Source organism: Agelaius phoeniceus, chromosome 28, assembly GCF_051311805.1.
Source record: "Agelaius phoeniceus isolate bAgePho1 chromosome 28, bAgePho1.hap1, whole genome shotgun sequence".
NCBI classification, from domain to species: Eukaryota; Metazoa; Chordata; class Aves; order Passeriformes; family Icteridae; genus Agelaius; species Agelaius phoeniceus.
This window is the reverse complement of record NC_135292.1, coordinates 2,071,569-2,094,941: the sequence shown is the minus strand read 5'-3', so window position 1 is coordinate 2,094,941 and position 23,373 is coordinate 2,071,569. Positions and strand designations below refer to the sequence as shown.

The 23,373-nt window shown below is 51.2% G+C and overlaps 3 protein-coding genes across 3 annotated transcripts in view; 1 reads left to right on the top strand and 2 right to left on the bottom strand.

The window, feature by feature from the left end:
- Nucleotides 1–18,162, top strand: part of LOC143696056 (uncharacterized) — a 317,065-nt gene extending 298,903 nt beyond the window's left edge. Inside the window, exon 6 of the mRNA XM_077191262.1 lies at nt 16,570–18,162. Coding sequence (XP_077047377.1) covers nt 16,570–17,170 — 601 coding nt within the window. The 3' untranslated portion in view covers nt 17,171–18,162. The remainder of the gene's footprint in view (nt 1–16,569) is intronic.
- The window catches only part of LOC143696068 (uncharacterized), an 81,334-nt gene that overhangs the window by 15,426 nt on the left and 42,535 nt on the right, over nt 1–23,373 (bottom strand).
- Nucleotides 4,025–6,616, bottom strand: LOC143696060 (uncharacterized). Its single transcript, XM_077191272.1, has one exon. The coding sequence runs from the start codon at nt 6,069–6,071 to the stop codon at nt 4,782–4,784; it is 1,290 nt and encodes a 429-aa protein (XP_077047387.1). The 5' UTR covers nt 6,072–6,616; the 3' UTR covers nt 4,025–4,781.

Below are 23,373 nucleotides of genomic sequence, written 5' to 3'. Positions count from 1 at the left end.
GTTGACACATTCTCTGGGTGGCCAGAAGCCCTTCCCTGTCGCACCAACCAAGCAAAGGAAACAGTAAAGTGGTTACTACAGGAGATTATTCCCAGGTTCGGGGTGCCCCTAGGGTATCATCAGATAGGGGGCCCCATTTCATAGCTACAGTAGTAAGAGAGGTAAGTAGATTGCTGGGGATAACTTGGGACCTCCACACACCATGGAGACCCCAGTCAAGTGGACAGGTAGAGAGGATGAATCAGACACTAAAGAGGCAAATCAGTAAAATATGCCAAGAAGCCACATTGCAGTGGCCCCAGGCTTTGCCAATAGCACTGTTGAGGATTCGGATAAAGCCTAGGAGTGGGATGTCAGTCAGCCCTTAGGAGATATTGCATGGGAAACCATATGAATCTCCTGAGCCTAACCCTAATGTGCACGTCACAGGAAAGCAGGAAGTGTATAATTATGTTCTGTCTCTCGGGAAAACTTTAGCTCGGCTCCGGAGCATCCTCGTGTGGAATAGACCGCTGACTCTCGAGAACCCAGTTCATAACATACATCCAGGAGACGAGGTGTACATCAAGAACTGGAACGAAGAACTGCTGAAAGAAAAGTGGAGTGGAGCCCACCAGGTACTGCTGACCACCTTTACAGCAGCCAAAGTAGCCGGCGTGGACCCCTGGATTCACTACACCCGAGTGAAGAAAATCCATCCTGGATCACGGACTGTGTAAACTGTGGAACCAACAAGGCTGCAGATAAGATGTGTTTAATCACTTTGAGAATGCTATCAGCATTTGTGCCAATGTTATGGTCATTAATGTCTTTGGGATGTGGAATGCAAAAAGATCAACTAACCACTCTTCATTCTAGAATGAAGAAGAGGTACAAGCAGAAACACAGGGGATAAAGGTTTCTAATGCAGTTTGGGCTGAGAATGTAATGATTGGATTAGTCAAAGACTTTGCCAAAATGCAAAACACCTGTAGAATAACTGCCTGTCTGCCAATACCAAAGGCAGCAGGAGACCCAGTAAATTGGGGAATCATAACATCAAAACTACCTGAAATACAAAAGAACAAAACAATTGCATGCAAACAGGTACCCAAATCGAGGCAAGTAGTCAAGGAAACTTGGGAGAAAATAGGAACATGGATGAAACCCATGGGCCAGAAAGACTGTATTCTAAGTGCTGGCACACTAGGAACCCCTATGGGAGAATCAGCAGGCATCACACAATGGCAATGCTATTTGCCACACTATAAAAAGATTATAGAAAATGTTACAGAAACCACTCTGGTATGGAAGTGTGAGGCCAAGGATCAGAAAGATCAGACAGAGCCTTGGGACAGTGCGTGGTCTGTGAGTATCCTTCAAAGATTCCAATGTATGGCAAACAACCCTTGGTGCATTAAGTGGGAAGGCTCCGAGAATGAAACAGATCCAGCAGTAACAAACACTGCTACCAGTAGCAGAACGAGGGCAGACAAAGTAAGTTGGTGGGCATGTAATAAAACTTATGACTACACTTCTGATGATGCAGAGATAAAGCAGATGCCACCCCTGGCAATAGCCCTACAAACTGGCTGTGCTTGCAGAGGGATCAAACATAAACAAGGCAGAGTGAATTATAAAGCAGTTGTAGGATGTACCAGGAGTACAGTCCGAGGTCCAGGACAATTTGTATGGGCAGCAAGCGATGGCACCTGGACAACACATCTGCCTGTAGATGCGAAAGTAAAGGAAATTACTTTAGGCCTCCCAACCTCATGTCCAATTTGGAAAAAGTCCCCATTTAACGGAAAACATGAACTTGTGCAGATAAGAGCAAGACGAGAAGTTCTAGACAATGAAAATCCAGATGACACTTGGCAAGAACCCTCTGGTGGAGTGAAATTTGGGTGGGCCCTAGAGTCTTTGCTTGGTCCTACAGCAAACTATCAGAGTAGGGAGATGCTGTACAAACTTACAGGTCAGGTAGATAGACTGGCAAGAGTCACCCGGGAAGGATTTAAAGAATTAAATGTACAATTACAAGCCACCACAAAAATGACTTTACAAAATCGATTAGCCTTAGATTTGTTACTCCTGAAAGAGCATGGAGGATGTGGATTTTTAAAGGGACGGGTTGGTCATTGCTGCGTTCACATCCCAAATGTAACTGCAGATGTAGAATATGACATCAATCAGTTGAAACAAATAGAGCATGAAGCACAAGAAGAGCAAAAGGATTTGACTACGACCTGGCTAGGCAAAATCTTTAAAGGGTTAGGGTGGAATGTGAGTTAATGGATTAAATCTGTCATTGAGAGTGTGATAATCTTACTAATTGTATTCTTAGAAATTTGGTTAGTTCACAGCATCTTAAAGGGAGAGATACAGAAGAAAACGTCCTGGAACCAGAAGATAATAAAGGCACTGACACGAGATCCACGCCCACCATCTTCTGGTTCTCCAGTTCGTGACAGCATCCACGACAACGTTTACATCAACCATGGACTTGAAGAACGTCAAGAATAAATTGAGAAATAAAGGACTGTATCAAGTGAAAACATTTACACCTATAGTGAAGTGAAAATGCTTTCAAAGGGGGGAGAATGATAGTGGGGCCCTGGAAAAATGTCAAAAATAGACTCTGAAAATGTTAGGCTTTGTGCTTGCCAGATCATGTGAAATCGCACCTGCGTAAGCAGAACATGATAAATGATATAATTGTTAGATGTGATGATTGTTTAGTAATTAAATATAATTATTGTTTAATCATAAGAAGAATCATGAGGAACTATGTTAGAAGTTTGAGGGGGGCCACAAGGAGCCCATGCTTGGCTGAAATCTATGTATACAATAGAACAATATAAGTTCAATCATTAACATGAAAGTTATATAACGATAGAATATAAAAACATGTTCATCCCGAACCCATGTCAGAGTCAGATTTGGGTTGGTACCCCTGACACCCAGAGCTCTTCAATAAAAGCACCTGCATATAATCATTCTGGTGATTATGTGTTTCTGAACGCTAATATACCCAGTAAACTGTTAAACCCTTCCCAGCTGCTGTGCATGAGGCTCTATGAATATGCACCAGGCTGATGTAAGGGGAAAGGTATTTCAGGGGATCCCTGAAGGTAACAGGGTGCTCCTGCCTCAGTGCCAAGATGCACCCAGTTTACATCTTCCAAGAACTGTTTAGCATGGGTCTGCCCTGGATCTGCCTTTTTAGAGCATGCAGATTCCTTGGCTGTGGTTTTAGTCCATTCCCTTTGTCACCTCCAGGTTTTGGGCCTTGGTGCACTCTGCCTTCAGACGGGGAGTGCTGATAGTTGGCAGATCTGTACAGGTGTCCTCATCCCGTGTGCATTGGATGTTATCCCATCCAAGCAGGCAGTTTAACACAAGCAGCTATTTCACTGAGCTTAATTAATGACAGAAATAAAAACTATAGAACAAAGTTACTTTAAAAAACAGTCCCAGCCCATATTTGATCCCAGTCTGTGTGGTCCTGATCCATATGGTCCCAGTCCCTGGGATCCCAGTCCATACAGTCCCAGTCCATATTTGATCCCACTCCAGGCTATCCTGGTCTGGAGGGTTCTGATTCACAGGATCCCCATCCATGTGATCCCAGCCCGTATTTGATCCCAGCCAATCTTTGATCCCAGTTTTTGGGGTCCTGCACACACTCCCTGGGTCTGGAATTCCAGTTCCCAGCCAGGAAAAAATGTTCCTGCCCTTGAACTTCCTTCCTATCCCCTCAACAAATTGCAATAAAATTATAAACAAATAAATAATAATTGAAATTAAATAAATTATAATAAAAATAAAATATAAAAATCTCAACTCTTCTTTACGATGATTCAACTCCAACAATGATTCAACTCAAACCAACAATAACTATTACTATAATATTACCAATGCATATAAATAAAGAAATTATATATCAGGAAATACCTTTTGAAAATTTTAACTCGATGACTAATGTACTTTAGATAAAATTATCTAAAGAAACTACCATGCAATCGAACACCTCTTAGTTAAACAATTCATATTACAAATATACTAAACACAAAACCAAACACCAGTACAATTTCTCAGACATTTCAACCAAACAATTAAACTTTAATAACATCCTTAAGTACTCTTGAAAAATTAAAATTATTTTTAAAACATTAATTGTGTGTGGGTGGTTTTATTTTGATATTGGTTTTTGGATTGTTTGGGTTAGATGATTTAAAAATGGGATTTTTATAGGAATTGAATCAGCTGAGAAGGTGGCACTCGGCAAACAGAACTGACTGAAATTGAGCAGGACAGAAATCAGTAACTCTGAAAGTTTTATTTGCTATCAAATACATCCCACACACCCAGGCCCACACAATCCCCATCCCACTGCTCCAAATTGGGATCCCACTTCTCCCAATCTCCTTCCAACTCCATCTCAACTTGACAGCTGTGGAATGGAGTGAGTTTGGCCTGGGATTGAGTTTTTTGAGGAAGGAACAAGCAATCTGAGGTGGAATTGAGCCCTTTGGGGTTAAAATTCAGTTATTTTCAGTGGGATTTGAGTGGTTTTGAGGTGACTGTTCCATCCCAATGGACTTTTGGAGGACAGAGAGATGGAGAAGAGAAAAAAATTCAGGCCAAACCAAAGGAGAAGCAGCCAGGAGTGTTCCCAACATGGATCACATGGAATGTGAGTGACCAGGGCTGTGCCCAAAGTGCCTCCTCCAGTGGGGGATGGAGCTGCAGCAGCGCACGAAGCTCTTCCCGCACTCGGGGCACTCGCAGGGCTTCCCTTACCGGTGCCTCCGTTGGTGTCGGGTCAAGTTAGAGCTGCAGGAGAAGCTCTTCCCACACTGGGGACACTCGTAGGGCCTCTCCCCTGTGTGGATGCGCCGGTGGGTGATGAGGGTGGAGTTGAGCTTGAATCCCTTCCCACAGTCGGGGCATTGGAAGGGCCTCTCATCTGTGTGAATCTGATAGTGCCGGAGGAGCCTGAAGCTGGTCTGAAAACTCTTCCTGCATTTATCACACTCGTAGGGCCTCTCCCCTGTGTGGATGCGCCGATGGGTGACGAGGGTGGAGTTGTTCTTGAATCCCTTCCCACAGTCGGGGCATTGGAAGGGCCTCTCCTCTGTGTGACTCTGATAGTGCCGGAGGAGCCTGAAGCTGGTCTGAAACCTCTTCCTGCATTTATCACACTCATAGGGCCTCTCCCCTGTGTGGATGCGCCGATGGGTGACGAGGTGGGAGTTGCGCTTGAATCCCTTCCCGCAGTTGGGGCATTGGAAGGGCCTCTCCTCTGTGTGAATCCGATAGTGCAGGAGGAGATTGGAGCTGGTCTGAAACCTCTTCCCACACTTGGAGCACTCATAGGGCCTCTCCCCTGTGTGGATGCGCCGATGGGTGACAAGGTCAGAGTTGCGCTTGAATCCCTTCCCGCAGTCGGGGCATTGGAAGGGCCACTCCTCTGTGTGACTCTGATAGTGCCGGAAGAGACTGGAGCTGGTCTGAAACCTCTTCGCACACTCGGAGCACTCATAGGGTCTCTCTCCAGTGTGGCTCCTCTGGTGGCTGATCAGCTCGGAGTTCCTCCTGAAGCTCTTCCCACACTCCCCACACTCGTAGGGCCGTTCCCCAGTGTGGATCCTCTGGTGCCTGATCAGCTCGGAGTTCCTCCTGAAGCTCTTCCCACACTCCATGCACGTGTGGGGCTTCTCCCCATCATGGAGCTGTTCATGGAGCACCAGCTCCGAGCTCTGGCTCCATCTCCGGCCGCCTTCCTGGCCCAGGCTGCCTCTTTCCCCCTCACATCCCCGCCATCTGCGTTTGCAGCCCCTCCTCGTGCGGCATCTCCGGGCCTTTTCCTCCCCGTTGGCTTCCTGCGCCGTGGAGCCGCTCAAAACGGCCTCTGCCACCAGGTTCTGCCGCGGGCATTTGTCCTCCCTGCTCTCCATGCTCAGCTCCTGCTCTGGGCGAGGAAGGACAAGGACAGCATGGGATTTGCCTCCGTGCCACAGGCAAGGGCATCGAGATCCCCCCAGGCCGTCTCTGGGGACGCACTGCCCCCTCTTGGCTCTCCCCATTCCGGGATGCCGGGGCTGTTTGGGCTCCCAGGCTCCCTTCTCCCCTCATTCTCGGCTCTGGGCTGCAGCGGCTCCAAGGAGTCCCCCCTGCCCCTCTCCAGGCTCTTGAGGCTCCCGCCAATGGCGGTGCTCCCCCCTCTCTGGCCTCCCCACTTTGGCCTCCTGGGGGACACAGGGCTCTGCTCCTCCAGGCTGCCTCTGCCGGCAGCCGCCACCGCCACCCCCCGATGTCCCCCCGAGGGGCCTTTTCCGCTCACCCTTGGACTTCTTCATTCTCCAAACATCCCCCCAAAAACCCAACCCAGGGACCCCCCGGGATATCCGGGCCGGGCTCCCCCTCCCCGCTCACCGGAGCCATGGGGGGGGGGGGGCGATGATCCCACAGGTGGGGGCTGCGAATTCAGGCAGGGCTCGAGACCGTGTGGTTCCCGCAACTCAGCCTTGATCCGCCCTTGTCCCTCCTCTTCCTCTTCCTCCCGCTCTTCTGCTGTCTTATCTCCCCCTTCTACTTCTCCTCCATCCCTCCTCCCTCTTCTCCTCCCCCCTAACCCCGCCTCCTTCACTGCTCTTTCTCCTCCCCCTCCTCCTCTTCCATCCCCCCTCCTCCTCCTCTGTCTTATCACCACCTCATTCTCCTCTTCCATCCCGCCCCTTCCATCCCATCTTCTCCTCCTCCCCCCTTACCCCGCCTCCTCCTCCCCCTCCATCCCTGCCCTTCCCTCCCTCCTCCTCCTCCCCCAGCAGCAGCCACACCCTCGGTGCCCCGTTCCCGCAGCCCTCGCAGCCCGCGGCAGCAGCGGCCATGGAGCCGGGCCAGGTCGGCATGGGCAGCGCGGGGCTCTCGGCTGCTCCCAGCCGCTGCGGGCGGGGGGAACCCGGCCCGGGCCAAAGGACAGGCAAACTGGGCAAACTGGGGGCTGCACATCCAAACTGGGCCTTGCTGGGGACCCTGCCTGGCCACTGCCAGCCCTTGGGGCTCCTCTCGGCACATCCGCCAGGGGGGAACGCACACAGGCCTGGGGGATCCCAGCAGTGGCAGCACTGCCAGGGACTGGGCTGCACTGGGATCGTACTGGGACTGACTGGGGCTGTACTGGCTTTGTACTGACATCATACTGGGATCATGCTGGGAGTGTATTGGGGATGTACTGGCTGTGTACTTGGATCGTACTGGGAGTGACTGGGAATATACTGGCATCATACTGGAGTGACTGGGACAATTATAGGTTTCTATTGATATTATACTGGTATCATGCTGGGACGGGACTGGGCATCATACTGGGATCACACTGCCATGCCAGGGCAGACTGTGATCGCACTGATGGACACTGGGATCATACTGGGATCATACTGGGAGAGAGTAGGAGCCTGCAGGAGGCAATTGAGACCACGTTAGGGGCAAATGGGATATACTGGGAGTGACTGGGATGGAGGAGCTGTGAGCAACTGGGATCATGCTAGGAGCAACTGGGAGGAACTGGGAGTGACTGGGAGCCTGCTGGGGGTGATTGGAAACTGCTGGGCTTATACTGGGATGAACTGGGATCATGCTGGAGCTGACTGGGATCATTCTGGCAGTGAGTGCCACTACACTGAGGCTGACTGGGAGTGCTTGGGAGCAAATGGGATCATACTGGAAGGAACTGGAAAGATGCTGGAGGGAACTGGGCTACACTGGGAGATACTGGGAGTGACTGGAACAAAAGTGAGGGTGAAAGAGAGCAACTGGAACCATGTGGAGCACAACTGGTTCATACTGGCAGGGACTGGGAGCACACTGGGCTCATCTCTGGATCATACTGGGAAGGACTGGACTAATACTGGGAGGATCTGAGAGGGACTGGGAGCACACCCTGCACATCATCCCCCATACTGGGCCTGACTGGGAGCAACTGGGAGCACGCTGGCAGCAAATGGCATCATACTGGGACTGACTGGGCTGATCTAGGGAGCAACTGGAACCACGCTGGAGGCAGCTGGGACCATACTGGGAGAGATTGGAAGCAACTGGGATTATACTGGGACCACCCTGGGAGGGCTGGCATGTGACTGGGATCAAACTGGAGCTTACTGGGATCATATTGGGGTTGAAAGGGAGCGACTGGGATCACACTTTGGGCTACTGGGAGCAGCTGAGGGAAACTGGGATGATGCTGCAAGCAAACTGGAGGAACTGGGAAGGACTGGATGCATGCTGGGGGCAACTGGGATATACTGGGAGTGTCTGGAACCATACTGGGGGGACTGGAACCACACTGGGAACAACTGGGACCATGCTGGGGAGAACTGGGACCATACTGGGGGCAACTGGGAGTGAGTGGGACCATGCTGGGAGGGACTGGGATCATCTGGGGAGGGACTGGGACTAGAGCAGGGGCAACTGGGTTCAACTGGGACCATCCTGGGAGTGTCTGTAACCATAGGGGAGTGATGGAAGCACACTGGGAACAGCTGGGCCCATGCTGGGAGCAACTGGGATCACACTGGGGGCACTGGCATCAGACTGGGAGTGACTGGGAGCAACTGGGATTGGACTGCAAGGGACTGGGATCATACTGGGAGTGGCTACACTCATACTGGGATTATACTGGGTGTGAATGGAACCCGACTGGGGCTTACTGGGAGCTACTGGGCCCATGTTGGGAGGAAAATGTGACCCACTGGGAGCAACTGGGATCGGCTGGAAGGTTCTGGAACCATGCTGAGAGGACTGAGACTACAACTGGGGCAACTGGGATCATCCTGGGAGCAACTGGGGCCACCCTTTGAGCAACAGATGGAAACTGGGATGATGCTAGAGGAAACTGGGAGGAACTGGGAAAGACTGGGATCATTCTGAGGTAACTGAAACATACTGGGAGTGTCTCTAACCATCCTGGGGGCACTGGAACCACACTGGGAACAGCTGGGATCATGCTGGGAGCAACTGGGACGATGCTGGGGGAAACTGAATCTGCCCTGGAGGCAACTGGGCACGACTGGGACCCTGCTGGGAGGGACTGGGACTATTCTTGGGGCAACTGGGATCATCATGGGAGGAACTGGGAACAGCTGGAATTATGCTGGGAGCAACTGGGATCACACTGGGATCCCAGTGAGAGCAGCTGAGTCCATGCTGGGTTACACTGGGATCTCATTGAGAGCAACTGGAATCACACTGGGATTGACTGGGAGTGGCTGGTTTTGTGGATTTGGGGGGTTTGGATTTTGGGGGATTTTCTTGGCATTTTGAGGGGGAGTTTTCTGGGGGTGGTTGGGAGTTTATTTAAATTTCTTGTGGCTTTTTTTGAATTTTGGGGATTTTACTGGGATGTTGTTGGGATTTTTTGGGATTCTCAGAAATTCCTGGGGTTTTATTGAGATTTTGGGGCATTTTATTGGAATTGTGGTGGCATTCAGAGGGATTCATTGGGGATTTGGGTTTTTTGGGGATTTCTGGTGGGATTTGTGGGGTTTTGTGGGGTTTTTTGGGTGTTGCCAGGATTTCCTTGGATCTTGCAGGAGATTTTCTGGGGCTTTTAATGGTTTTGGGGACATTTTGTGGGGATTTGCGGAGTTTAATCTGGATTTTTGGGGTTATTGGGATTTCAAAGGATTTTGTGGGTTTATATGGGGATTCTGGGGTGTTCTAATGGGATTTTGAGAGATTTAATTGGGATTTTGTGGGTTTTATTGGGACTTTTGGGGCTTTTAAGGAGATTTTGGTGCCTCTCAGCCCTTCCCCACACCCAGGGAATGCCCCAAAACCCCCCTAAAATTCCACTAAAACCCCACAAATCCCCAAACATTACAAGAAAACCCTCAAAAACCCCAGGGAATCTTCAAACATCCCAGTGGAACTCACCAAAATTTTTAAAAACTCACTAAATTTTCAATAAATCTCCCCCCAAAAGCCCCCACAACCCCAACAAAACACCAAAAATCCAAAACACCCCAAATCAACAAAACCCCCCAAAATCACATAACCATCCCAAAACCCAATAATTCTTCCCAAAAACCCCAATAATCCCTCCTAAACTCCCAACAAAATCCCAAAAAAGCCACCCCCAAATCCCCAAAACCCCTCTCAGAACCCCAAAGTCCCCACAAACCCCCCCCAGACTCAGTGGGGCCGTCCTGGATCAGGGGGCACCGGCTGGTGGAAAGGAGCCACTGCAGGGGGCCCTGGGAGCTTTTTGGGGAGGGGGCACCATGGGAGACCCCCCAAAACCGGGGGAGGGAACCCCTGCAGTGCCCCCTCCCCCCGAAACCCCCAGACCCCGGTTCAGGGTGGGCCTGGGACCCCCCGGGACCCCCAAATCTCCCCCGGGACCCCTCCAGGAACGCCCAACCCCGCAGAGCTCCCCCAGTGTTGGCCCAGAACCTCTCTGGACCCCCAAACCCTCCCCAGGACCCCAAAAACCTCCCCAGGACCCTCAACCCCCCCAGTTCTCCCCAAAATTCACCCCAGACCCACCTGAGACGCCCCCAAATCCATCAGACTGCCCCAAATCCCCCTCGGACCCCTCAATCCCCCCAAACCTCATGAAATCGCCTCAGACTCCTCGAAGTTCCCCAGACCCACCTCAGAACCCCCCAGATCCACTCACAACCGCCCAGTTCCTCTCGCAATCCCCCAAAATCCCCCCAGACTCTCCCAATTCCTCAGTTCCCCCTAAACCCACCTGAGAACGCTCCAGACGCTCTCAAGCTCCCCCCAAAGCTCCCTAAAGCCCCCTCAGACCCACCAAAGCCCCCTCAGACCCCCTCATTCCCCCCAAACCCACCGCACACCCTCGTGTTTCCCGTCGATGCCCCCAAAAATCCCCAATTTCCCCTCAGACCCGCCCCAAACCCCCCTAGCTTGCCCCCGGCCCCACCTCAGCTCCGCTCTCCCTCAGAATCGCGCGCCTCCACCGCGTGTGCGGGCTCCAGCAATGGCGGCGCGCCCCGCCCCGAACCAACCAATCAGCGCGCTGCACATCCCTGAACTAACCAATCACGGCGCGGATCCCCTCAGCAAGGCCCGCCTCCCCTCGCCGTCCCAGCCAATCAGAGGCGACCGGAAGCGGCGCCCCCTTCCCCGCCGCCGCCGGGACCCCCCGGGCTCGGGACAGGAGCGGAAGGGGCCTGAGAGGGGATCGGGGGGGGCGGGGGAGGGTCCGGGGGGTCAGGGGGGGCTTTGGGGAGGGGTCCGGGGGTTTGGGGGGGTCTGGGGAGGGGTCCTGGGGCACTGTGGGGGGACCTGGGGGGTGCGGATGGGTCCTAAGAGGGGTCTCGGGAGGGGGAGGGGTCGTGGGAGGGTCTGGGGGGGTTTTGAGGAGGGGTCGTAGGAAGGTCTTGGGAGGGTCTGGGGGTGTTGGGATGGTCCTGGGGGAATTTGGGGAGGGCTCTGGGGGGTCCTGAGGGTGTCCTGGAGGGTTTTGGAGGTTTGGGGAGGGGCTTTGGGGGGTCTGGAAGGGTTTTGGGAGAGGCTCTGGTGGGGGGGGTTTGGGGGGTTTTGGGGAGAGGTCCCGGCGCGATCTGGGGAGGGGCTGGGGGAGCCTGAGTTGGGTTTGGGGAGGGGTCTGGAGGGTCCTGGGTGGGGTCTTGGGAAGGGTCTGGGGGGTCTCAGGGGACATCCTGGGCTGGGCCCCATTGGGGTCTGGGGGCTCTCAGGGGGGTCCTCGGCAAACCTTTGGGGGGCTCTGGGGGGCCTGGGGGAGATTTGGGGGTCCCGGGGGTCCCAGGCCCACCCTGAACCGGGGTCTGGGGGTTTCGGGGGGAGGGGGCACTGCAGGGGTTCCCTCCCCCGGTTTTGGGGGGTCTCCCATGGTGCCCCCTCCCCAAAAAGCTCCCAGGGCCCCCTGCAGTGGCTCCTGTTCCACCGGCCGGTGCCCCCTGATCCAGGATGGCCCCACTGAGTCTGGGGGGGTTTGTGGGGACTTTGGGGTTCTGAGAGGGGTTTTGGGGATTTGGGGGTGGCTTTTTTGGGCTTTTTTGGGATTTTGTTGGGAGTTTAGGAGGGATTATTGGGGGTTTGGGGGAGAATTGTTGGGGTTTGAGATGGTTATGTGATTTTGGGGGGTTTTGTTGATTTGGGGTGTTTGGGATTTTTGGTGTTTTGTTGGGGTTGTGTAGGTTTTTTGGGGAAGGATTTATTGAAAAATTGGGGAGTTTTTTAAATTTTGCTGAGTTCCACTGGGATGTTTGGTGATTCTCTGGGGTTTTTGAGGGTTATCTTGTAATTTTTGGGGATTTTGTGGGGTTTTAGTGGAATTTTAGGGGGGTTTTGGGGCATTCCCTGGGTGTGGGGAAGGGCTGAGAGGCACCAAAATCTCCTTAAAAGCCCCGAAAGTCCCAATAAAACCCACAAAATCCCAATTAAATCTCTCAAAATCCCATTAGAACACCCTAGAATCCCAATAAAAGCCCACAAAATCCTATGGAATCCCAAAAACCCCAAAAATCCTGATTAAACTCCGCAAATCCCCACAAAATATCCCCAAAACCATTAAAAGCCCCACAAAATCTCCTGCAAGATCCAAGGAAATCCTGGCAAGACCCAAAAAATCCCCCAAAACCCCCCAAATCCCACCAAGAATCCCCAAAAACCCCAAATCCCCAATGAATCCCTCTGAATGCCACCACAATTCCAATAAAATGCCCCAAAATCTCCTAAAAATCCCAATAAAACCCCAGGAATTTCTGAGAATCCCAAAAAATCCCAACAACATCCCAGTAAAATCCCCAAAATTCAAAAAAAGCCACAAGAAATTTAAATAAACTCCCAACCACCCCCAGAAAACTCCCCCTCAAAATGCCAAGAAAATCCCCCAAAATCCAAACCCCCCAAATCCACAAAACCAGCCACTCCCAGTCAATCCCAGTGTGATTCCAGTCGCTCTCAATGAGATCCCAGTGTAACCCAGCATGGACTCAGCTGCTCTCACTGGGATCCCAGTGTGATCCCAGTTGCTCCCAGCATAATTCCAGCTGTTCCCAGTTCCTCCCATGATGATCCCAGTTGCCCCAAGAATAGTCCCAGTCCCTCCCAGCAGGGTCCCAGTGGTGCCCAGTTGCCTCCAGGGTAGATTCAGTTTCCCCCAGCATCGTCCCAGTTGCTCCCAGCATGATCCCAGCTGTTCCCAGTGTGGTTCCAGTGCCCCCAGGATGGTTAGAGACACTCCCAGTATGTTTCAGTTACCTCAGAATGATCCCAGTCTTTCCCAGTTCCTCCCAGTTTCCTCTAGCATCATCCCAGTTTCCATCTGTTGCTCAAAGGGTGGCCCCAGTTGCTCCCAGGATGATCCCAGTTGCCCCAGTTGTAGTCTCAGTCCTCTCAGCATGGTTCCAGAACCTTCCAGCCGATCCCAGTTGCTCCCAGTGGGTCACATTTTCCTCCCAACATGGGCCCAGTAGCTCCCAGTAAGCCCCAGTCAGGTTCCATTCACACCCAGTATAATCCCAGTATGAGTGTAGCCACTCCCAGTATGATCCCAGTCCCTTGCAGTCCAATCCCAGTTGCTCCCAGTCACTCCCAGTCTGATGCCAGTGCCCCCAGTGTGATCCCAGTTGCTCCCAGCATGGGCCCAGCTGTTCCCAGTGTGCTTCCATCACTCCCCTATGGTTACAGACACTCCCAGGATGGTCCCAGTTGAACCCAGTTGCCCCTGCTCTAGTCCCAGTCCCTCCCCAGATGATCCCAGTCCCTCCCAGCATGGTCCCACTCACTCCCAGTTGCCCCCAGTGTGGTCCCAGTTCTCCCCAGCATGGTCCCAGTTGTTCCCAGTGTGGTTCCAGTCCCCCCAGGATGCTTCCAGACACTCCCAGTATATCCCAGTTGCCCCCAGCATGTCTGCAGTCATTTCCAGGCACTGCCAGTGGCCCCAGTAAGGTGTCAGTTATCCCAGTATGATCCCCCAGTCATGCCCAGTATATCCCAGTTGCCCCCAGCAGGCATCCAGTCCTTCCCAGTTCCTCCAGTTTGCTTGCAGCATCATCCCAGTTTCCCTCAGCTGCTCCCAGTAGCCCAAAGTGTGATCCCAGTCACTCCCTTTCAACCCCAATATGATCCCAGTAAGCTCCAGTTTGATCCCAGTCACATGCCAGCCCTCCCAATGGGGTCCCAGTATAATCCCAGTTGCTTCCAGTCTCTCCCAGTATGGTCCCAGCTGCCTCCAGTATGGTTCCAGTTGCTCCCTAGATCAGCCCAGTCAGTCCCAGTATGATGCCATTTGCTGCCAGCGTGCTCCCGGTTGCTCCCAGTCAGGCCCAGTCTGGGGGATGATGTGCAGGGTGTGCTCCCAGTCCCTCTCAGATCCTCCCAGTATTAGTCCAGTCCCTCCCAGTATGATCCAGAGATGAGCCCAGTGTGCTCCCAGTCCCTGCCAGTATGAACCAGTTGTGCTCCACATGGTTCCAGTTGCTCTCTTTCACCCTCACTTTTGTTCCAGTCACTCCCAGTATCTCCCAGTGTAGCCCAGTTCCCTCCAGCATCTTTCCAGTTCCTTCCAGTATGATCCCATTTGCTCCCAAGCACTCCCAGTCAGCCTCAGTGTAGTGGCACTCACTGCCAGAATGATCCCAGTCAGCTCCAGCATGATCCCAGTTCATCCCAGTATAAGGCCAGCAGTTTCCAATCACCCCCAGCATGCACCCATTCAGTTCCAGTTCCTCCCAGTTGCTCCTAGCATGTCCCCAGTTGTTCACAGCTACTCCCAGTAACACTCAGCACCATCCCAGTTCATCCCAGTAAATCCCATTTGTCCCTAACATGGTCTCAAGTGCCCCCCACAGGCTCCTACTCACTCCCAGTATGATCCCAGTGTCCCTAGGTGCAATCACAGTCTGCCCTGATACGGCAGTATGATCCCAGTCTGATGTCAGTACAAAGCCAGCACAGCCCCAGTCACTCCCAGTACGATCCCAGTATGATGTCAGTACAAAGCCAGTACAGCCCCAGTCAGTCCCAGTACGATCCCAGTATGATGTCAGTACAAAGCCAGTACAGCCCCAGTCAGTCCCAGTACGATCCCAGCGCAGCCCAGTCCCTGGCAGTGCTGCCACTGCTGGGATCCCCCAGGCCTGTGTGCGTTCCCCCCTGGCGGATGTGCCGAGAGGAGCCCCAAGGGCTGGCAGTGGCCAGGCAGGGTCCCCAGCAAGGCCCAGTTTGGATGTGCAGCCCCCAGTTTGCCCAGTTTGCCCAGTTTGCCTCTCCTTTGGCCCGGGCCGGGTTCCCCCCGCCCGCAGTGGCTGGGAGCAGCCGAGAGCCCCGCGCTGCCCATGCCGACCTGGCCCGGCTCCATGGCCGCTGCTGCCGCGGGCTGCGAGGGCTGCGGGAACGGGGCACCGAGGGTGTGGCTGCTGCTGGGGGAGGAGGAGGAGGGAGGGAAGGGCAGGGATGGAGGGGGAGGAGGAGGCGGGGTAAGGGGGGAGAAGGAGGGGGAGGAATGGAAGGGGCGGGATGGAAGAGGAGATGGTGGTGGGGATGAGACAGGGGAGGAGGAGGAGGGGGGATGGAAGAGGAGGAGCGGGAGGAGAAAGAGCAGTGAAGGAGGCGGGGTAGGGGGGAGGAGGAGAGGGAGGAAGGATGGAGGAGAAGAAGGAGGGGGAGATAACACAGAGGAGGAGCGGGAGGAAGAGGAAGAGGAGGGACAAGGGCGGATCAAGGCTGAGCTGGGGGAACCATGCGTTCCAGCCTTGCCTGAATTCACAGCCCCCACCTGTGGGATCATCGTCCCCCCATGGCTCCGGTGAGCGGGGAGGGGGAGCCCGGCCCGGATATCCCGGGGGGTCCCTGGGTTGGGTTTTTGGGGGGATGTTTGGAGAATGAAGAAGTCCAAGGGTGAGCGGAAAAGGCCCCTCAGGGGGACATCGGGGGGTGGCGGTGGCGGCTGCCGGCAGAGGCAGCCTGGAGGAGCAGAGCCCTGTGTGCCCCAGGAGGCCAAAGTGGGGAGCCCAGAGGGGGGGAGCGCCGCCATTGGCGGGAGCCTCAAGAGCCTGGAGAGGGGCAGGGGGGACTCCTTGGAGCCGCTGCAGCGCAGAGCAGAGAATGAGGGGAGAAGGGAGCCCAGGAGCCCAAACAGCCCCGGCATCCTGAAATGGGGAGAGCCAAGAGGGGGCAGTGCGTCCTCAGAGACGGCCTGGGGGGATCTCGTTGCCCTTGCCTGTGGCACGGAGGCAAATCCCATGCTGTCCTTGTCCTTCCTCGCCCAGAGCAGGAGCTGAGCATGGAGAGCAGGGAGGACAAATGCCCGCGGCAGAACCTGGTGGCAGAGGCCGTTTTGAGCGGCTCCACGGCACAGGAAGCCAACGGGGAGGAAAAGGCCCGGAGATGCCGCACGAGGAGGGGCTGCAAACGCAGATGGCGGGGATGTGAGGGGGAAAGAGCCAGCCTGGGCCGGGAAGGCGGCCGGAGATGGAGCCAGAGCTCAGAGCTGGTGCTCCATGAGCAGCTCCATGATGGGGAGAAGCCCCACACGTGCGTGGAGTGTGGGAAGAGCTTCAGGTGGAACTCCGAGCTGATCAGGCACCAGAGGATCCACACTGGGGAATGGCCCTACAAGTGTGGGGAGTGTGGGAAGAGCTTCAGGTGGAGCTCCAGCCTTATTGTGCACCAGAGGACCCACACTGGGGAACGGCCCTACGAATGTGGGGAGTGTGGCAAGACCTTCAGCCAGAGCTCCCGCCTTAACTCGCACCAGAGGACCCACACTGGGGAGAGGCCCTATGAGTGCTCCGAGTGTGGGAAGAGATATCAGACCAGCTCCCATCTCCTCCGGCACTATCGGTGTCACACAGAGGAGAGGCCCTTCCAATGCCTTGACTGCGGGAAGGCGTTTAAGTACAACGCCGAACTTGTCAATCACCAGCGCATCCACACAGGGGAGAGGCCCTACGAGTGTGATAAATGCAGGAAGAGGTTTATGACCAGCTCCCATCTCCTCATGCACTATCAGAGTCACACAGAGGAGAGGCCCTTCCAATGCCCCGACTGTGGGAAGGGATTCCAGCGCAACTCCACCCTCGTCACCCACCGGCGCATCCACACAGGGGAGAGGCCCTACGAGTGTCCCCAGTGTGGGAAGAGCTTCTCCAGGAACTCTACCTTGACCCAACACCAACGGAGGCACCGGTAAGGGAAGCCCTGCGAGTGCCCCGAGTGCGGGAAGAGCTTCGTGCGCTGCTGCAGCTCCATCCCCCACTGGAGGAGGCACTTTGGGCACAGCCCTGGTCACTCACATTCCCTGTGATCCATGTTGGGAACACTCCTGCCTGCTTGTCCTTTGGTTTGGCCTGAATTTTTTTCTCTTCTCCAAGTGTTTCCACTCCAAAAGCCAAGAGGGATGAATCTGTCACTTCAAAACCACTCAAATCCCACTGAAAATAACTGAATTTTAACCCAAAAAGGCTCAATCCTACCTCAAATTCCTTGTTCCCTCCTTAAAAACTTCAATCCCATGCCAAACTCCCCATTCCACAGCCACCAGGGTGAGATGGGGTTAGAAGGGGACTGGGGGAAGTGGGATCCCAATTTGGAGCAATGGGATGGGGATTGTGTGGGGCTGGGTGTGTGGGATGTATTTGATAGCAAATAAAACTTTCAGAGTTACTGATTTCTGTCCCGTTCATTTTGAATAATTTCTGTTTGCAGAGTGCCACCTTTTCATCTGATTCAATTCCTATAAAAGTCCCATTTTTTAAATCATCTAGCCTCTAAAAATTAAAAAAAAATATCCAAATAAAACCACGCACCCCCAATAAACCTTTTAAAAATAATTTTAATTGTTTTGGAGTACTTAAGGATGTTATTAAAGTTTAATGGTTTGGTTGAAATGTCTGAGAAATTATAGTGGTGTTTGGTTTTGTGTTTAGTATATTTGTAATATGAGTTGTTTTACTAAGGTGTGTTAGATTGTATGTTAGTTTTTTAGGTATTTTTTATCTGAAGTATATTAATTATTGAGTTAAAACTTTCAAAAGATATTTCTTGATATATAATTTGTTTATTTATATGCATTGGTAATATTATAGTAATAGTTGTTGGTTTGAGTTGAATCATTGTTGGAGTATTGTAAAGAAGAGTTAAGATTTTTATATTTTATTTTTATTATAATTTATTTAATTTCAATTATTTTATCTTTGTTTATAATGTTATTGCAATTTTTTGAGAGGATAGGAAGGAAGTTCAAGGGCAGGAACATTTTTTCCTGGCTGGGAACTGGAATTCCAGACCCTGGGAGTGTGTGCAGGACCCCCCAGACTGGGATCAAAGATGGGCTGGGATCAAAGATGGGCTGGGATCAAAGATGGGCTGGGATCAAATATGGGCTGGGATCACCTGGACTGGGATCACATGGATGGGGATCCTGTGGATCAGAACCCTCCAGACCAGGATAGCCTGGAGTGGGATCAAATATGGACTGGGACTGTATGGACTGGGATCCCAGGTTTCTGGGACCATATGGATCAGGACCACACAGACTGGGATCAAATATGGGCTGGGACTGTTTTTTAAAGTAACTTTGTTCTATAGTTTTTATTTCTGTTGTTAATTAAGCTCAGTGAAATAGCTGCTTGTGTTAAACTGCCTGCTTGGATGGGATAACATCCAATGCACACGGGATGAGGACACCTGTACAGATCTGCCAACTATCAGCACTCCCCGTCTGAAGGCAGAGTGCACCAAGGCCCAAAAACTGGAGGTGATAAAGAGAATGGACTAAAACCACAGCCAAGGAATCTGCATGCTCTAAAAAGGCAGATCCAGGGCAGAGCCATGCAAACAGTTCTTGGAAGATGTAAACTGGGTGCATCTTGGCACTCAGGCAGGAGCACCCTGTTACCTTCAGGGATCCCCTGAAATACCTTTCCCCTTACATCAGCCTGGTGCATATTCATAGAGCCTCATGCACAGCAGCTGGGAAGGGTTTAACACTTTACTGGGTATATTAGCGTTCAGAAACACATAATCACCAGAATGATTATATGCAGGTGCTTTTATTGAAGAGCTCTGGGTGTCAGGGGTACCAACCCAAATCTGACTCCGACATGGGTTCGGGATGAACATGTTTTTATATTCTATCGTTATATAACATTCATGTTAATGACTAAACTTATATTGTTCTATTGTATACATAGATTTCAGCCAAGCATGGGCTCCTCGTGGCCCCTCTCAAACTTCTAACATAGTTCCTCATGATTCTTCTTATGATTAAACAATAATTATATTTAATTACTAAACAATCATCACATCTAACAATTATATCATTTATCATGTTCTGCTTACACAGGTGCAATTTCACATGATCTAGCAAGCACAAAGCCTAACATTTTCAGAGTCTATTTTTGACATTTTTCCAGGGCCCCACTATCATTCTCCCCCCTTTGAAAGCATTTTCACTTCACTATAGGTGTAAATGTTTTCACTTGATACAGTCCTTTATTTCTCAATTTATTCTTGATGTTCTTCAAGTCCATGGTTGATGTAAACGTTGTCGTGGATGCTGTCACGCACTGGAGAACCAGAAGATGGTGGGCGTGGATCTCGTGTCAGAGCCTTTATTATCTTCTGGTTCCAGGATGTTTTCTTCTGTATCTCTCCCTTTAAGATGCTGTGAACTAACCAAATTGCTAAGAATACAATTAGTAAGATCATCACAGTCTCAATGACAGATTTAATCCATGAACTCACATTCCACCCTAACCCTTTAAAGATTTTGCCTAGCCAGGTCATAGTCAAATCCTTTTGCTCTTCTTGTGCTTCATGCTCTATTTGTTTCAACTGATTGATGTCATATTCTACATCTGCAGTTACATTTGGGATGTGAACGCAGCAATGACCAACCCGTCCCTTTAAAAATCCACATCCTCCATGCTCTTTCAGGAGTAACAAATCTAAGGCTAATCGATTTTGTAAAGTCATTTTTGTGGTGGCTTGTAATTGTACATTTAATTCTTTAAATCCTTCCCGGGTGACTCTTGCCAGTCTATCTACCTGACCTGTAAGTTTGTACAGCATCTCCCTACTCTGATAGTTTGCTATAGGACCAAGCAAAGACTCTCGGGCCCACCCAAATTTCACTCCACTAGAGGGTTCTTGCCAAGTGTCATCTGGATTTTCATTGTCTAGAACTTCTCGTCTTGCTCTTATCTGCACAAGTTCATGTTTTCCGTTAAATGGGGACTTTTTCCAAATTGGAGATGAGGTTGGGAGGCCTAAAGTAATTTCCTTTACTTTCCCATCTACAGGCAGATGTGTTGTCCAGGTGCCATCGCTTGCTGCCCATACAAATTGTCCTGGACCTCGGACTGTACTCCTGGTACATCCTACAACTACTTTATAATTCACTCTGCCTTGTTTATGTTTGATCCCTCTGCAAGCACAGCCAGTTTGTAGGGCTATTACCAGAGGTGGCATCTGCTTTATCTCTGCATCATCAGAAGTGTAGTCATAAGTTTTATTACATGCCCACCAACTTACTTTGTCTGCTCTCGTTCTGCTACTGGTGGCAGTGTTTGTTACTGCTGGATCTGTTTCATTCTCGGAGCCTTCCCACTTAATGCCCCAAGGGGTGTTTGCCATACATTGGAATCTTTGAAGGATACTCACAGACCACGCACTGTCCCAAGGCTCTGTCTGATCTTTCTGATCCTTGGCCTCACACTTCCATACCAGAGTGGTTTCTGTAACATTTTCTATAATCTTTTTATAGTGTGGCAAATAGCATTGCCATTGTGTGATGCCTGCTGATTCTCCCATAGGGGTTCCTAGTGTGCCATCACTTAGAATACAGTCTTTCTGGCCCATGGGTCTCATCCATGTTCCTATTTTCTCCCAAGTTTCCTTGACTACTTGCCTCGATTCGGGTACCTGTTTACATGCAATTGTTTTGTTCTTTTGTATTTCAGGTAGTTTTGCTGTTATGATTCCTCAATTTACTGGGTCTCCTGCTGCCTTTGGTATTGGCAGACAGGCAGTTATTCTACAGGTGTTTTGCATTTGGCAAAGTCTTTGACTAATCCAATCATTACATTCTCAGCCCAAACTGCATTAGAAACCTTTATCCCCTGTGTTTCTGCTTGTACCTCTCTCTTCATTCTAGAATGAAGAGTGGTTAGTTGATCTTTTTGCATTCCACATCCCAAAGACATTAATGACCATAACATTGGCACAATTACTGATAGCATTCTCAAAGTAATTAAACACATCTTATCTGCAGCCTTGTTGGTTCCACAGTTTACACAGGCCGTGATCCAGGATGGATTTTCTTCACTCGGGTATAGTGAATCCAGGGGTCCACGCCGGCTACTTTGGCTGCTGTAAAGGTGGTCAGCAGTACCTGGTGGGGCCCACTCCACTTTTCTTTCAGCAGTTCTTCGTTCCAGTTCTTGATGTACACCTCGTCTCCTGGATGTATGTTATGAACTGGGTTCTCGAGAGTCAGCGGTCTATTCCACACGAGGATGCTCCGGAGCCGAGCTAAAGTTTTCCCGAGAGACAGAACATAATTATACACTTCCTGCTTTCCTGTGACGTGCACATTAGGGTTAGGCTCAGGAGATTCATATGGTTTCCCATGCAATATCTCCTAAGGGCTGACTGACATCCCACTCCTAGGCTTTATCTGAATCCTCAACAGTGCAATTGGCAAAGCCTGGGGCCGCTGCAATTTGGCTTCTTGGCATATTTTACTGATTTGCCTCTCTAGTGTCTGATTCATCCTCTCTACCTGTCCACTCGACTGGGGTCTCCACGGTGTGTGGAGGTCCCAAGTTATCCCCAGCAATCTACTTACCTCTCTTACTACTGTAGCTATGAAATGGGGCCCCCTATCTGATGATACCCCTAGGGGTACCCCGAAACTGGGAATAATCTCCTGTAGTAACCACTTTACTGTTTCCTTTGCTTGGTTGGTGCGACAGGGAAGGGCTTCTGGCCACCCAGAGAATGTGTCAACCCCCACTAACAGGTATTTGTATCCTCGAGTTCTTGGCAAGTCTGCAAAATCTACCTGCCAATAGTCTCCTGGCTCTATTCCTATCCGAAATCTTCCTAGCTGTGCCTGTCGCCAGCCACTGGGTTGTTTTTCAAGCAGATATCACACTTTGACAACACTGATTTTGCCATTGTTAACATCCGTACCGAAATTAAACTCTGCTTTAGCAATTTTACCAATGCCTCTGCTCCCCAGTGACATTCGTTATGTTTAATTTGTAGAACTTCTCTCATTTTCAAGGGGGTACCACTATCTGTCCTTGTGCAGTCACATACCATCCCTCTGAATTCTTTTGTGCATTTAGCAAACGTGCCAGTCTCTCATCTTCTACTGAATATTTCGGTTCTGGAGGCCAATTGAATTGGGATACATTAAGCTTTAAAGGTATCAATGCCATTGTTGTTTGCACCTCTCGAGCAACCTGTCGGGCTGCCCAGTCTGCCTTTCGATTTCCCTCACAGATTTTGGAGGTTCCTGATTGCTGTGCTTTGCAGTGTATGATTGCCACTTGTTCAGGTTTTTGTGCCGCCTTTATCAATTGCAGGACTGCATCCTGATGTTTAATGTGCATACCCAGAGAAGGACAATAGTCCGCTTTCTTTCCACAGTGCTCTGTGTACATGCACCACTCCAAAAGCACATTTTGAGTCAGTCCAGATATTTACCTTTTTCCCTTCACTTAATTCTAGTGCCCTGGTTAAAGCAACCAGTTCTGCCTTCTGGGCAGATGTATTTGGTGGTAATGCCTTTGCCTCCACTGCTGTACTGACTGTTGTTACCGCATATCCAGCGTATCTGGTTCCGTTTTCCACGAAGCTGCTCCCATCTGTAAACAGCTCCCACTCTGGCTGCTCTAGTGGGACGTCTTTCAGGTCTTCTCTTGCTGAGTAGGTGTACTCTATTACCTCCACACAGTCATGCTCTAATGGGCCTTCCTCAGTTGTGGTACCTAGGAACAAAGCTGGATTCAAAAGGTTAGTTGTTTTTAATGTGACATCATCCTGCTCAGTCAGGACTACCTGGAATTTCATCATCCTGCTTGGGGATAGCCAATGGCCCCCCTTCTGCTCTAAGACAGTGGTTACCATGTGTGGTACATTGACATCTATGTGCCTTCCCATCGTGAGCTTCCTGGCTTCTTGTATCAGCATCACAGTGGCTGCGACTGCCCGCAGACATGGAGGCCACCCGGCACTTATGCTGTCAAGTTGTTTGGAAAAGTAGCCCAGCGGCCTTTTCCAGCTTCCCAGACCTTGGGTCAGGACTCCTAGTGCTAGGCACAGCCTTTCATGGACAAATACCTGAAAGTCTTTAGACAGATCAGGTAAGCCTAATGCTGGAGC